Here is a 15,566-nt window from a genome sequence, read left to right on the forward strand (position 1 = left end):
ATCCATCCATCCATCCATCCATCCATCCATCCATCCATCCATCCATCCATCCATCCATCCTCTTCTCCTTTCTCCTTTTTTCTCACACCTTTGTCCTTTCTTCTATCCTTTTCTCTTGCTTTCTCCCTTTCTCTCTGCCTCCCTTCTCCCAGTCAGTCTCCTTTCCCACCGTGTAAATTTGCTTTCTGCAGGGAACAGCCTCATTAGAGCTAACAAAGGCAGGATTTGTAACTCAGCCCCAGGGGATGATGTCAGGAATGAAGGTACCCATCTCTCCCCCTTCCTTCCAGCTCCACGGTGCATGCCTGGTCTAGCCTGACATGGCCCCCATCATTGCCAGCTCTGGGTGGGGAGGGGAGGCTTTTCTAGGCTTCCTGGGTAGCTGTTTCTTCTTTCTCTTAAACTCCAGGAAAAATCCTGGATAATGGGCTAGTCATGCAAGCCTTGTCAAGAAACAGTTGGGTAGGGGGAGCCCTCCTTCCCCAGGCTTGGGGCCATGGGCCTCCCTTGCTGGGGCAGGAGAACCTCACTGTCTGGTTAAGAAAGCTGGGGGCCTCTTCTTGTGGAAAGGTGACTTACCAGCCACCCCTCCCCCATCTGGTGCCCACACACATGCCTTGGCTGACAGCTGGCAGAGAAAGCTGACCTCTCTGCTTGGGACTCAGAAAAGCACATCTCTGCCTTGGTTTGGTTTCGTTAGCATGGGCAGGGGTCCCGGGAGAAGATCTAAACAGTGTCTTGTGATGGAAATAGCAGGTCCTTGGGCCAGTCAATGCTCTGATCCCCCAGGCCTCCCACCTTTCCCACAGCATCCAGGCTGGGCAGGAGACCCTCTAGAAGCCTGGCTTGGCTAAGGGTAGAGGAGGAGGCTGGGTACAAGGCTCTCTGCACGGCAGCTCTAGGTGTCTGGGAAATCCATAGAAATGTGATATGGCTTCCCCTGCCCTCAGAGAGCTCCAGGGAGACAGTGCCCATTCCTTTTCAGATGGGGCTGAATTAAATGATTAATTTGGACTGCCTTTCCAACTCTGAAAACAGTAAGGGCTGGAAGGTATTTTAGGTGGACCTCATCTCCCCAAATAGACCAGACTAGTTCTTCTTGGATACTCAGGACAGTGCTCTGGACATAGTAGGGTCTTAGTAACTCATTGTTAAACTTGAATTATTTGAGAAGTAGGAAAAAAGTAAGGAAGAAGTTTGGGGACACTTACTAGCCCTGGGCAGGTCACTTCTGTTGGCCTCAGTTTTCCCTTTTGCAAAATGGGGATAATAACAGTACCTACCTTGCAGAGTTATGAAGATCAAATGAGGATAATCAAATAAAATGCTCATTGGCATAGCACCCGGCACATAGTAGGTACTATATAAATGCGCATTGGCATAGCGTCTGGCATATAGTAGGTACTATATAAATGTTGGCCATCAGGATTATAATTCATCATCATCATTTTTCTGCAGCAGAATTGAATTCTGCTGTTGGGATTTAGTGACTTTTCACCAGTCTCTTTGTTTAGTCTGGGGTCCAGAGTGACCTTGGGAGAGGCCTGAGTCCTCCCAGGACACAAGATGCAATGGAATGTCAGGGCTGGGGGAGGAGGCTACAGCCAGGGCTGGCCTGGGAGGCACCGTGTTAGGAAGGACGTAGGTCCCAGAAGAGAGGGCCAGGCAGGAGAAGGGAGGGGCCTGGAGACGCCTTCAGGAGCCTAGCGAGGACACAGCCTAGGGTGGAAGGGTCTTCCCATGGGGGGAAGAGTTCGACAGCCTGCTTGGCCCTGGCCTGTGGAAACAGGAGAAAGGCCAGGAGGATGCAGAGAGGGAAGAGAACCTTCCTGATAGGGTGAGGCATTTAAAAGTAAAATGTGCTGTTGCATCAGGTGGTGAGCTCCCCATCCCTGAAGGTCCCAGCAGCAGCTGGTGACCACTTCTCCATTAAATAAGGCTGGACACTAGATTATCTTGGAGACTTATCTCTTACTCCGAGATTCTGGGGTTCTTTAGCCTTTACTCTCTGCCTCCTTTTTTGTGGTTGCCGTTTGAATGGAGAGCCAGCCTGATTGAATGGAAAGAGCTGTGCACTGGGGAATCGGAATGACTGCACAGCTGTTGGCCGTGCAATAATCTGTGCGAGCCTAGGGGCTCCTTTCTGCCCCCTGTGGGGCCACAGCCTGCTCATCTGCAGGGAGAGGGTAGGTCCTGGACCTGTGATTTCACTGACAGGGGGATCTCCCAGGTGACACAACTTCCTTCACCAGTACAGATCGCCATCTCCTCTTCAACTTAGAGAATGTCAGAGTTAGCTGGCCATTGAGGGCTGCCCCCTGGCCAGGCCGTGTCAGAATCAGGACTTGAGGCCAGCTCTATCCACAAGACCTCCTCTTCTTTCTCATCTGTAGAATGGGGCTGGGTGATGACATTTCTGCCTCCCAGGATGATTTGTGAGAATATGCTTTGTAAGCTTCTGGCAGTCTTTGCATGGCTGACCTGGGTGTAGGCCTGGAAGGCCCACCCAAGTCAAGCTGCACTGTTCTCGGTGGTAGAAATGAAACCTGTAATTACTATTTTTCCTTTGGGTGTAGAGGGGGATGCCGCGAGTGCCTTCTCTGTGACAGGCCCCAGGGTATGAAGGTAACAGGAGGGATGATGGTGGAAATTCTTGGGGAGCCATTTTTCTTTGTGCAACCTTGGGGGGGGTGGGAAGCTTCTTGACCATCACTGCTATAACTTCAGTGTGAACTGTCACCTAGGGGACGTGGGGCCCCCTCCACCTTGGCTTCAGCGCATAGTAGACGCTTAATAAATATTTATTCCTCTTGTCCCTGCTCTGTGTACTTACCAGTGGGAAGGGGGTTGGGGGAGAGGCGCTCAGTGTGCCGGGTTCCTTTCTCCAGACCTCTTGGTGTTTTGTGAATGCAGTGGGACATGTGGTCACTCCAGCTCTTGCCCCCATGATAACAATGATACTAACTGGCACATAAAACACTTGAAGCATTTTATAAATACCTCCTTTGATATTCACAACTTCCAGAGATCAGCACTGTTACTGTTCCCATTTTACAGAGAAGGAAACTGAGGCAAACAGCAGTTAAGTGACTTTCCCAGCATCACCCAGCTAGTAAGCATCTGAGGCAGGATTAGAACTCAGGCCTTCCTGTCTCCAGGCCCAGCAGCCTGTATACTAGGGTGCCCTACGCCATTGCTACCATAGAGACGCTCCCATACCAGATCCCTCTTGGCCTTTCTGCCGAGCTGAACAGTCCGTCCTCCAAGGTTTCTCATAGCCTTATATGTCACATGCACTTAAGAGAGTGGGAGAAGCAACAATTAAATTTATTTTTTCCATTTAATAGTGTTTAATTTTTTCCCAATTACATGTAAAAATCATTTTTAACATTCACTTTTATAGGATTTTGAGTTCCAAACTTTTCTCCGTCCCTCTCCTCCCCCCTCCCCCAGACAGCAAGCAATCTGATAGAGGTTCTCCGTGTACAGTCATTTTAAACACATTCCACATTAGTCATGTATCAGTTAAATTGGACTCAGTTGAGCACACAACGAGCATTTATTCCCCCTGTGTACAGATCACTGTTTGAGGAGCTGGGGATATGAAGAATTGGAAACAGGTCCTGCCCTTTTATTGAGGGAGAAAGTATTCCGAGGGCCCCTTCTCTAGAGCCAGAAAAGGGACCTCTGGACCAAATGAGGCATCGTCATCCAGAGCTTTTCAGATCTTCAAAGGCTGCCTCGGATCGCTCATTCTTAGGGGCTTCCCATTTAGTGAGCACGGGGAGGGTAGAATGGGGCCAAGGAAGCCCTGTGCATTGGGGCTTCCCAGGAGCAGGGAGGTCGTGGGTCTTTGGAGTGCCTTGATGACCTTGGGGAGTCACCTGCCTTCTCTGAGCCCTGGATGTGAGGGGGAGGGGTTTGACTAGATGAGGTTCCTAAAAGTATCTCTGTGGGGCCACTTCACCACTTTGTTCTCTTTCCCTCCCCGAGCAGACTAGAATGCAGAGCCTGCATCCAGATCCCAAAGCCCGCTACACGAGCGTATATGGCGCCCTCAAGCAAATCATCCGGACTGAAGGCTTCTGGAGACCCTTGCGGGGCATCAACGTGATGGTGATGGGGGCAGGGCCGGCACACGCCATGTATTTTGCCTGCTACGAAAACATGAAAAGGACTTTAAATGACGTCCTCCACCGCAGAGGAAACAGCCACCTGGCCAATGGTATTTTGAAAGCCTTTGTCTGGAGTTAGACTGCTCTCTTCTGTTCTACAGCAGACCCTCCCCTCTCTGCTTCCTTGGGGCTTTCCCCCTTGGGTGACCCAGCGAGCTAACACACCCAGTCTTCAACCTGATTGCTTGTGAATAAAGAACAGTAGACCTGTCCATATCTATCTATAGATCTACAGATGAGTAGATCTACAGATAGATATAGAAATATTCCATTTTTCTGAACTTTGGGAGCTTGACAACCAAGGGGTGTGCTCATTTTTTTGTTTTTGTTTTTTGTTTTTTGATCTTTGCTTTTAACACTCAGACTCTTTTCATAGACCTTTATTGATCAGATCTTAAGTAGAAACCAAACATGTGAATGCGGGCTACGAGAACGCACTCTCTGAACAGCCTCTCTCAGACTATGTTTAAAAAAAAAAAGACCTTTGGCACAGCAGCAGCATCGGCGAGAAAAGGCTCAGGCTTTACGAGATCTTGCAAGAAGTGTTATTGACTGACCGGAGGCGTATCTCCAGAGCAGACCACCATGTGTCAGGATCTAAGCTCCTGGGAGGGTGCCCCCTCCTGCCCCTGCCGCTTGTCTGAGTCACAGCTTTCTGGGAGCGAGGGATGGAGTAGTTTACTTTTGAAGGAGAAGGGGGGTGGAGACAGGGTGTTGTGAGTTCATATATACAGCTCTTCCGTAACGTTCCACGTGGGCTTGAAACGGGAGGGTGAGTTAGGAGAGGAGGGGGGATGCGTTTGTGAGGGGTTCGGGTTTGTGGGTGGTGGTGGTGGTGTTGAGGGATGACGTAGGCCCACTTTCCTGGGAGCCACACCTGGCCCTGGCCCTGGCCCTGGCCCTCTGAGCTTAGCTGGGGAGATGTGACCTGCTTTCTGTGGCCCTCCTTTCTCTGATGTGACCTGTAAGCTGCCTTCTGTCCTTCTTTCTCTGCCCCTTCGGCCAGCAGACCTCGCTAATCCACATCGCTGACACGTTACGTAGAAATGTGTTGATGACATTTACTCAGGTGTGTCCCAGGACCATCTCTTTAGTGATGACCGCTTAGGAATTGTCTCGATTTAGGTCTTTGGCGACTTCAGTCCCAAGACAGGCCCCGCTGAGAGTGTAGTGAGGTTTGCAGACATTCTGTAGCCTAGAGACGTCCTCTTTGGCCTCTCCTGGTGCTGACCATCCAGGCTGGCCGGGGGACAGACTTCATTCCTCAGCTCCCCTCCCACTCTCCAGTGTCTGCACTGAATAAGAAAGCTCAAAGCCCCAAGGTAGGACTCCTGGACTGATGCTCATGGTTCTTGAAGTTCGGCTGGGGGAATTGGGGTACCTGCCAGCGGGAGAAGCTGACCAGATGTTTAAATTTATCTTGGACATCTGCAGAGTCCCTTTCCTTCTACTACCATCCTGGCCTATCTCCCATTCTAATTCTGTAAGATTATAGATGGAGAGCCTCCTCGGACCTTAAAGGTCACAGCTAGTCCAGTCCCCTTACATTACAGCTGGGGAAACTGAGGCCCAGAGAAATAAAATTACCTGATCAAAGGATTTGAGCCTGGGCTCTCCGATGCCTAACCTGACCAGCTCTTTGCACTGTCCTTCAGGATCCCCCTTCTTTTCATTTCCCTCTCTTCCTTACCTTCCCAGCCTCCCTTGGGTGGGCTCCGTCCAGGCTAGAACTGAGGAATTGAACCAAATTATTGAATGGGATAAATTGAATTATTCGGATTTTGGGGGGAGAGGGCAGTGAGAGTAAGGAAGCCCCACTGAAGATGAGGGGGAAAAGGGGAGGGCTGCTGAGGGTGGTCTATGTAGACTCTCTGGCCTCAGTTCCTCCCGAGAGATGCCTTGAGAGAGCTGAGGCTTTCGGGGGCTGCTGGAATTTGCTGAGCTCTGCACCCTTCCCTCACCCCTGCACCCCTTCACAAATCTCCACCTCCCATTCTTACCCTTGCTTGGGGCCTTTGGGGATGAAAAACAGTTAGTCACCTGATGGTAAGTGGATTTGCCTTTTTTTTTTTTCCTTCTTAAAAAGCCAGGCCTTGAGTGGCTTGGTTTGAGGTCCCCAGGGACTAAGCCCTAGCGGTTTACTTTGGGAGGCTAACTTTCTGGAGTTTGTTTTGCAGGGATAGCGGGGAGTATGGCCACCCTGCTCCATGATGCCGTAATGAATCCAGCCGAAGGTAATGTGTCCCTGCCCTGGGGAAGGGGGAGCCTGGAGCAGGTCCCTACAGCTTGGGAGGGAGGAATGTCATTAGCAAGACTAGTGACTTATTTTTAAAAACTGAGAGAACCCCCAGAGTTTATTTTGTTTTATTACTGGACCCCTTAAATAAATAAGGTGGTTAGAGGCAGGATAGAGCACTGGGCCTGGAGTCAGGAGGACCTGAGTTCAAATCTGATCTCAGACACTTACTAGCTGTGTGACCCTGGGCAAGTCACCTAACCCTGTTTGCCTCAGTTTCCTCATCCATACCATAGGAATAGAACACCACCTACCTCACAAGAGTAGTTGTGAAGATCAGATGATAAAAATATTTGTAAAACACTTAGTGCAGTGTCTGGCACTGGTAAATAGGTTCTCTGTAAAAGTGGATTATTCCCTTTCCTTTTCTTATTTAAATGCCATTCCAAAGATGTTCTTAGATCTGTGATTCTAAGAAAGGGACCAAAGGGACTTTATTTTGGAGGAGGTCAAGGTCTTCCATGGCTCCCTGGTTCAGGCCTTAATGACCTGAGTGGATTACAGGTTATGAAATGGAAAGGACCCGAATTCGAATGCAGACTCTTGGCTGTGTGACACTGGGCAAGTCACAACTTCTAAGCAACTCCCTAACAGGAGTTGTAATCTGGGACCTGGCAATTGGTTTTTAGAATTATTTTGATAACTATATTTCAGTATGATTGGTTTTCTTTGCAATCTTAAGTGTTTTACTTTATGCATTTAAAAAACATTCTGAGAAGACGAAGTTTGTGGGTCTTACCAGATTGCCAAAGGGGTCCGTCCATATTGAGAAACAAGCTTAAGAGCCTTGGGTCTGAGATTCTGAAGTTGCAGAGAAGCTGCCAAGGTATTTTGATGAAGGGGGTTTCTTCTTAGAAGATTGCTGTTATCAGTGAAATCACAGGTCTGGTCTCTATCCCTATCCCACTTAGTGATGGTACCAGGCACAATGAGTGACAGGATTGTAGGAATCCTGGAAAGGACCTTAGAGGTCCCCAAACCCAGCCTTCCAATTTTATAGAGAAAATTGAGGCCCAGCCAGGTTAAGTCTTTTAACCAGAGTCACATAAGGAGGCTTTGTTGAGAAGTAAACACAGGTTTTCTGCCTTGCAATTCAGTGTTCTTTCCATGGTAGGGCTTGTTATTTCTCTGGATTTAAAACATTGCTAACTGGTCATAAAGTCCAATCCCTTTATTTTATATATTAGGAAACTGACTTCAATGACTTGCCTAAGTCACACAGATAGTAAACGGCCATATTGGGAATTGGGACCCAGACCTACAGACTCCCAAGTCCAGTGCCTCTTTGACCCCAGAACAGCTTTAGGCAAAAAAGAGGCTCATGGACTTTTTTTGTATCCAGCAAACCTTAGGATTAGGAGGGAGTACCTCCTAGAGCTATTGAAGATTGAAGGCCCTCTTGGTTTTCCAGGACTGGAAGCCCACTGCTCTCCGGCAGTCACGCCAGGTGTAGGACATAAACCACGAGGAAAGACCTTCCCTTTGTTAGCCTTGGTGTTCAGTGTTTCAAGGGAATAAAATGGTTGATTTTAGTTGGATTTCCTCCCACTGTCGAGGTTGAGACACCTTGGAAGAGCTGATTGTTTTTATTTGTAAAGTAAAAGCTAGAATGATGAGTAAGGACTTGGCAGGGTACAAGATGGGGAAGGAGTAGCCAGCTGCTTCCGGTTTCATAAACATCAGCTGTCTGAATCAGTGTGATGGTCTCAAAGAGCTTACAAAACTTCCTGAGTCATCCTCAAACTGTAACTTCACACCAGACAAGGCAGGTTTTGGACCAGGAAAGACCTATTCTAGAAAAGTCATGATCAGATTGCATAAAGTTTCAGATGGGATAGATCAAAGATCAAAACCTGTTTTTTTATACCTCATAAGAGCTAGGAGGGAGCTCAGACCCATTTGTTTTATAGAAAAGGAAACTGAAGGGGCGGCCAGGTGGCTCAGCGAGTAAGAGCACCGGCTCCAGTGTCAGGATGACCTGGGATCGAATCTGGGCTCAGATACTTAGCACCACACCCAGAAATAACTGGCTGTGTAACATTGAGCAAGTTACTTAACCCCAATTGCTTTAAAAAAAAAAAAAGAAAAGGAAACTGAGGTTCATTGAGGTGAAGGGATTCGCACAAAGTCATGTGGCTGTGTAATAAGTAGCTAGAATTCGAAGCCATACCCTCTAACTATAAATCCAGCCAAGCTAGGATTTGAAGCCATACTCTTTAACTATAAATTAAGCACTGTGCTTTGCTACTTCATCTAGCCCAGGTACTTCACTCTTTCTTAAGGGAACTCATAACCCATTGCCTAATTTTACTTTGGGATTTTTTCCCCTTCTCTAGGCTTTTGTATCTGGGATGCTAAATGAATGTTTGATCTCTGTAAATCAGACTGTGGGTTTTGTTTTGAGGAAATTTGAGACTTGTGGTCTTTTCTCCCTCACATGTCTTTGGAATTAAATTTCCGCTATTCAGAGTTTAAGCATGGTCTCCTTTTTGTACATTTAATGACTAGCCTAAAGGAACCTGGAATTAATTAGTCTTTTCTTGCTTCCCATTTGTGGGACCAACAATTGAAGAGCTGTCCTGTGGGAGAGGGACTAACTTTGTTCTGCTTGGGTCACAAGGTGAGGGTATGGGGAGTGAGGGGCCCAGGGCTAAGAGCCATGGATGGAAGTTTCCAAGAAAGACTTTAGCTATGTATTAGAAAGTTTTTCCTTATATCGTTTGAGCAATTCAGTTCAGCATTGATTACAATTATCAAGAAAGGCATTGTGGTAGATTCTGGGGATGCAGAGACCAAACAAGAAATGGTCCTTGCCCTCATGGAGTCGATAATCATGGAGTCGAGCTAATCCAAAAGAGGAATGGGCTGGCATAAGAGGTAGTGATTCCCCAGCCCTGGAAGTCTTTAAGCAAAGAATAATTAAAGAATAGCTGACCTCATATTAGAGAGACAGCAATTGAATTCATCAGACTTTTATTAAGAGCCTACCTGAGTCTGTGCAAGGCTTCAAAGGTAAAAAATGGAGTAATTCCTGCCTTCGGGGAGCTTACATTCTACTGGATTGTAGAGAGGATTCTAAAGTATAGGTAACCTTTCTGGACCTCAGTTTCCTCATATGTAAAATTGGGGGGGTTGGACCAGATGACCTCTAAGGTCCCTTCTGGTTCTAGAGCTATGAACCCTAGATGACCTCTGAGATCTTGTGTGTGACCTTTCATTAATTCCCCAAGCCAGCTCCCTTATATGAATTGAACTTGGGCCCAAGAGGATTCTGATGGGCCATTTAAAAGCACACAGACATCATTTAGTCCATCACTGAGTGTTTATTAAAGCAACCTAGATTGGGAAATTTGGGGAAAAAAATTACATTTGAATTTGACCAACCTTTGGTTTTCCTTTGTGATCTCATATGTGTTATCATAAAGGATGATTCTGAGAAGGGGCCCAGAGGCTGCCCCGCCAGCCTGAGGGTTCCAGGACACTGGGAAGGTTAAGGCCTCCTGGGATTGGGAGTCTCAGAGTCACGGGGCAGATCCAGCCTGGGCTGCCCTGATGGACCACTTGTGGGTCCCAAGATAGGCTGCTGAAGCACCGTGAGAGCCTCCGTGTCCTTTGGGTCTAACTTGCCTGTTTTTCTCTATGACTTGCCTTCTCCGGCGTCTCCATCATGGGGTGGTCAACATCTCACTTGGCTCACCTGGACCATCGGTGCCCTCTGCTGGCAGTGGTGAAACAGCGCATGCAGATGTACAACTCCCCCCATCATTCGGCGCTTCGTTGCATCCGGGATGTGTGGAGGACCGAGGGGGTGGGCGCCTTCTACCGCAGCTACACCACCCAGCTCACCATGAACATTCCCTTCCAGTCCATTCACTTCATTACCTACGAGTTCCTTCAGGAGCAGATCAACCCTCACCGGGGCTACAACCCCCAGTCCCACATCCTCGCAGGAGGGCTGGCAGGGGCCATCGCTGCGGCAGCCACTACCCCCTTGGATGTCTGTAAGACCCTTCTCAATACTCAGGAAAACATGGCTCTCTCCTTGGCCAACGTCAGCGGCCATCTCTCTGGCATGGCCAATGCCTTTCGGACAGTGTACCAGCTCAATGGTATTTCTGGGTACTTTAAAGGCATGCAGGCTCGGATAATCTATCAGATGCCATCCACTGCCATCTCCTGGTCAGTCTATGAGTTTTTCAAATACTTCCTTACAAAGCACCAGATGGAGAATAGAACTCTGTACTAGAGGACAGACTGTGGGGAACAATTCCAGCATCTTATTTAAGAAAGAAAGAAAGGATTCCCCCTCTCGTTTCCATCCCTCTTTCCCCTGTGCCCTTGCACCAAGTTTTACAAGCTTCAAGTTTCCTGAGGCACCAATGTGATTCTTGCGGGGTATGTGCCACTGACCAACTCCTCTCTGTGGCGGGCCTTGAAAGAGGGGTTGGATTTAAAATGGCGGCACTGATGGTTGGGGAAAGATTTTAGCAGAAGAAAAATGAATGCCTTCCTCCTCCCCCTTCCTGCCTTTTCCCTCCCCTGCCAGAAGAATGAATGTGACTTTTCTTCTTCCGTAGAAATCCTAAATCGCACAGAATAGGGTGGGGAAATGGGGGGTCTGGATAGGTGGGGAGTTTGCACCTCAGAGTCTTAAGATGTTAAAGACAAATTAATTATGATATGTATATACAAGTTCCATTACGCAATATAAAAATAGATGGATAATGTTTATCCTTTATTTTTCTATGTAGAAGTTGAATTTGTGTGTGTGTATGTGTGAGAGTGTGCAAATAGTATTACAGCTGAGATTTGAAAGTACTTTTTTTTAATGAAACAAAGGGCTCAATTTCTCCCATTATGATATATAATTAAGCACCGAAGCATCTTTACCCCACCTCCAGGGGTGGCCTGAAAGCCTAGAGCTTAGTCACCCTCTCTTCCCCCTATGGAATTTTCATTTGAATGTATGTAGTAAGCTTTGAGTTTATATTTTTGAGGTCTTTTTTTTTTTAATGAGAAAAAGGTACATTTTTTAAAAAGAAATCTGTAACCAAGAGAAAAATGACAAAATAGTCATTTTTTTCTCTTGGTTACACGTGGGATGTTAGATCTGGAAGGGATGTTAGAGACCATTTGAGCTGGCTCCCTACTTTCACAGATGAGGACACTGAGGCTTGGCAGGTTACTTAAGTCATTATCAGCAGACTGTGACTCCTTTAGTCCTGGATGAACTCCTATTTCCAAGTCCCTGGAGAGTAAGCTCTCCCCTCTCCTGGACTTTGGTGGACATTGAGAGTCCTGTGTCCTTGAAGGCCCTTCCTGTGAGGAAGGACGTGGCCGAATCAGCCCCTGACGACATCTTGAGATGGAAGATTTGAAGGGGCATTGGTTGTGCTTGTGTGTGGGCTTTTGGAATGTGTGTGTATCTGTTCTAGAGTTCCATAAAAGGCGTGTTTCTGACCAGGGCACTCCAAGACCCTTTTCTGAGGACTCTTCTCTTCCTCAGTGGCTAAGGTGGATTGTTTCTATGACAGAAGTGTATGTAGCTGCTGGCATATGTGGACAGAGTAGGATGTCTGCCAGGATTGTTTTTCTCTCCCCTGATCCTTCATTTGCAGATAATTTTTCCTGTGGCATTACTTAGGGTCTTGATCCTTCTGCCCAACTTGAGGAGGGATGGAGATGGAGGAGGGAGTACCTTGCTAAAGTTCATCTTTGCTCTCCCATGCCCTGCAGGAGGTGCCAAAAAAAAGTTTGTGTGTGTGTGTGGGGGGGGGCAGTTTGGCTTCATTAGAGGTGAGGAAGAGTCTGAGTCGTAGAGAGGGACAAGACTGTTGGGCTGATTTTTATTGAAAGTTTTTCTGTTAATGACTCGGAGACCCTTGTAAGTTTTGTAGTTATGTGTATTGAGTGACAGTCTCCTTAAAAAAATACAAACCTGTTTTTTCCAGCCTATTGCTAGCTGCCAGCCCCAAAGTCAGAAAAAAAGACTAATTTAATTAGCTGTATTCTTCCCCTTGCCCAAGTGACTGTCTTTAAGTCTCAGCCAATGGGCATTTCTCCTGGCAGAACTCTTAGAGGGCCCCAGAGACAGCCAACAGCCGCTTGGCCTGGGCCAAAGTATCTCTCATTGAGTGTTGTGACTTGGGGATAGGCACTTGGGGGTTTGATTAGGAGTTCACTTCATCCCTTTGAGACAGTACCATGGTCTTGGGGACACAGAAAGCATTGGTGGGCCCTAAGCAGTGGGTGCAAATCTTTGTTTGGTGATCCCAGGGGCTTTTCCTCTGAATGTGAACACTTAGAAAGTCTGTCTTGACTTCATTTATTCATGAAGATGGGAGTGCCAAGTGAGGTCCCTCAAAGAGAAGTTGTCAGGATCCAGATAACCTGCCTCTGCCTAGCTCTTGGGGGCTGGGGACAGCAGACAGGGCAGGGGCAGGGTCCAGATTGTGCCTCTGCCATGTTGGGCCTGGGGGAGAAGGGGAAGTAGGCAATGGAAGGGTTGAACCTGCAGAATCTAGAGCCAGGATTAATTTATTTTCTAAAATAGTGTCTTATCCTTCTTTTCCCCCTTATCCCCCTAACCATTTCTATTTCTCCTTAAACTTTTACTTCCGATGGTATTTAGAAACTGGAACACCCACCTGTCTAGGCAAGGCTTTCTTTAGGGAAGGGACCTAGTGATCTCTTTTCAAGATTTTCCAAGACTGTGCTTGCCCAAATTCTGCTTGATTCAACAGGCAACTAAGTGCCTACTGTGTGTTGGGATTCCAAGGCAAAAATGAAATCGTGCCCTTTTTGGATCACTTAGCCTTGAAGAGCACATGGTGCCCTAGGCTCATCCTTGGAAAAGTTTCTTGTTTATTCCGTGCCTTGCTATCTGGATGGATGACTTCTGGGGTGTGGGAGCTGGAAGGCAAAGGCTCTACCTTCCTAAAATCAATTGTAATGGTTAGGCTAAGTCTTCGGAACTTGATTCTTCTCCCCCGTTTACCCCAAGCCGGCGTCAATTGCTAGGTAAACCTGCCTGACTTCCTGATCTTCTCAGGCCTTTTTATTAAATGATGCTGGAAGCTCCATGGGTCCAGCTGTGATTCTCGGAGGCTGCCTCTTCCAACGTACCTGTCCTACCTGGGACCGTTGTATCTGACAGAGGGGTGGGAGGAACATGTCTTGTGTTTTGTTTGGCCTGTGAAATCCAAATGTGCTTGCCGCTTCATCTCTGCAAGAACACACTGTGTGTTTTTTTTAAAGGGGAGCAAAAGAGTATTGTTTTTTTTAAAAAAATATATATATATTTATAGGTTGTGATGGCTGCTTACATGTAGTTTGTATCAAACCCTGTTTCTCCCTCTTTTCTGATTATTAACCAGCTGTTTGAAGAAGGAATGGGCAGGTTGTGGGGTGGGGGAAGGAGTGTGCCTTAGTGTGTGGGGTCTTTGTTTCTCAATATGCTGCTACAGTTGTACCACTGGAGCTGGAGGAAAAAAATAAAGTATTGACCCATCTGTCTCATGTGCTATGTGGTGGGGGTGGCACGGAGAGGGCGGAGGGAGCAGGGCTGCGGAAAGAGCAGAAGGGGTGCTGAGAAGGGGCGAGTTAGAGCTGGGATTTTCCAAGGCTGTAGCTGTAGTGTGGGAGAGACCAATGAGGCCATTCAGCCCAACACTCTCATCTTACAAAGAGGGAAGTCAGCTCAGAGAAGTGATTGCAGCTCAGAAATGTACACCTGGAGGGGACCTTAGAAACCGGCCAGCACAACTCTTCTTATACAGAGAAGGCAACTGAGTCCGTTTGGTTAGGGCCACACAGGTGGTGAATATTGGAGCCCAGGTTCTCCGACTCTGCTAATTTCCTATAATGAGGTGTGTAGAGATGATCCAGTCCTAATACCAATCTTACAGAAAGAGGCTGAGGCTGAGGGGAGGGATGAGAACAGCAGAGTATTGGGTTTAGAGTCAGGAAAGTGGCAGCATCTGCCTCAGTTTCCTTATATGTAAGAGTGGGGAGAGTAGAATCTCCTTGAAGGTCTGTGAGGATCAGAGGTACTTTGTAAACATGCTACATCCATGCCACCCATTAGCATTCTGTGCTCACTGAGGCCAGGAAGGACCCCTAGGAGCCCGGCTGGTTTGGCAGATGGGGAAGTGGGCCCAGGGAAAGGAAGGCTCCCAGAATCAGAGCTGATGGGGCCTTGAAGGTCATCTTGTCCAGCCTCTTACTGTGGGGGAGAAAGCAGACCTAGCGATGATAGGACGTTTAAGGCCATGTAAGTAGGGGCAAAGGCAGGATCTGGAGCCTACATTCCCTCCCCACTTGGTGCTCAAATGCACTCTCCCCCACTGCTGCTTCAAAGAGAGGAAGAGACCTTAGCTATGATCTCTGACCCTCTCTTCTTACACAGAAATGGAGGTCCAGCCTCACTGACCTTGAGCTGGAAGGGCCTCAGAGATGACCAAGTCCCATCTTCTCAGAGACCGAGGAAGCCGAGTCCAGGGGAGGCTCATTGGGTCCTGGTTTTAGGGCTGGAAGGGCCTTGGGGTCATCTAGCCCAACTGTCATTGACCGGGGTGATCAGTATTGGAGCTGACTGGCAGAGCTAGGGCCCTGTCAGCCACCAAGGCTGCCAGCCTGCTCATGCCTGGCTCTGCAGGAGCTGGAAAAAGTGCAATGACCAGAGGAAGGCAATCGGGCTAGGGAAGAAGACGGGCCATGCCATAGCTGAGCTTGGATGACTATTGAGGGAAGAGGAAAGGAAAGAGGGATGAGGAAATAAGCATTTATTAACCCCCCCCACTCAATATGAGCAGGCACTGTTTTATTCTCCCATTTGATCCTCACAACAGCCCTGTGAAGTAGGTACTAGTATCCCCATTTTATAGATGAGGAAACTAAGGCAGACGGGTCGATTGATTTGCCCAGGATCTCACAATGTCTGAGGTGGGATTTGACTAAGGTCCCCCTGAGCTCTTGTGTAGCCCTCTCTCTGCTGGCCACCTGGCTGCTTGGCCTAGGTGGTTTCACCACCTTAGAGCAGAGTGTCCAGCTTCCTTTTAAAAACTAGACTATGCCAGGTCCTGGCAGTGCCTTCA

The 15,566-nt window shown here is 47.9% G+C and overlaps 1 protein-coding gene across 4 annotated transcripts in view; it reads left to right on the forward strand.

Annotated features, from left to right (window-relative positions):
* Positions 1-13,982, forward strand: part of SLC25A37 (solute carrier family 25 member 37) — a 46,814-nt gene extending 32,832 nt beyond the window's left edge. For 2 of the 4 annotated variants that reach the window (XM_069066846.1, XM_069066847.1), the window contains exons 2-4: positions 3,997-4,225; positions 6,353-6,409; positions 10,197-13,982. In XM_069066846.1, coding sequence (XP_068922947.1) covers positions 3,997-4,225; positions 6,353-6,409; positions 10,197-10,717 — 807 coding nt within the window. In that variant the 3' untranslated portion in view covers positions 10,718-13,982. Of the gene's footprint in view, positions 1-3,996; positions 4,948-6,352; positions 6,410-10,196 lie in introns of all 4 variants that reach the window. The other 2 variants (XM_069066850.1, XM_069066848.1) reach the window with 2 other exon arrangements.
* The last annotated feature ends 1,584 nt before the right edge of the window (positions 13,983-15,566 follow it).

The sequence above is a fragment of the Petaurus breviceps genome, unplaced genomic scaffold (genome assembly GCF_028583685.1).
Source record: "Petaurus breviceps papuanus isolate PSGF00001 unplaced genomic scaffold, PetGlider_PUasm1.0 139, whole genome shotgun sequence".
NCBI lineage: Eukaryota > Metazoa > Chordata > Mammalia > Diprotodontia > Petauridae > Petaurus > Petaurus breviceps.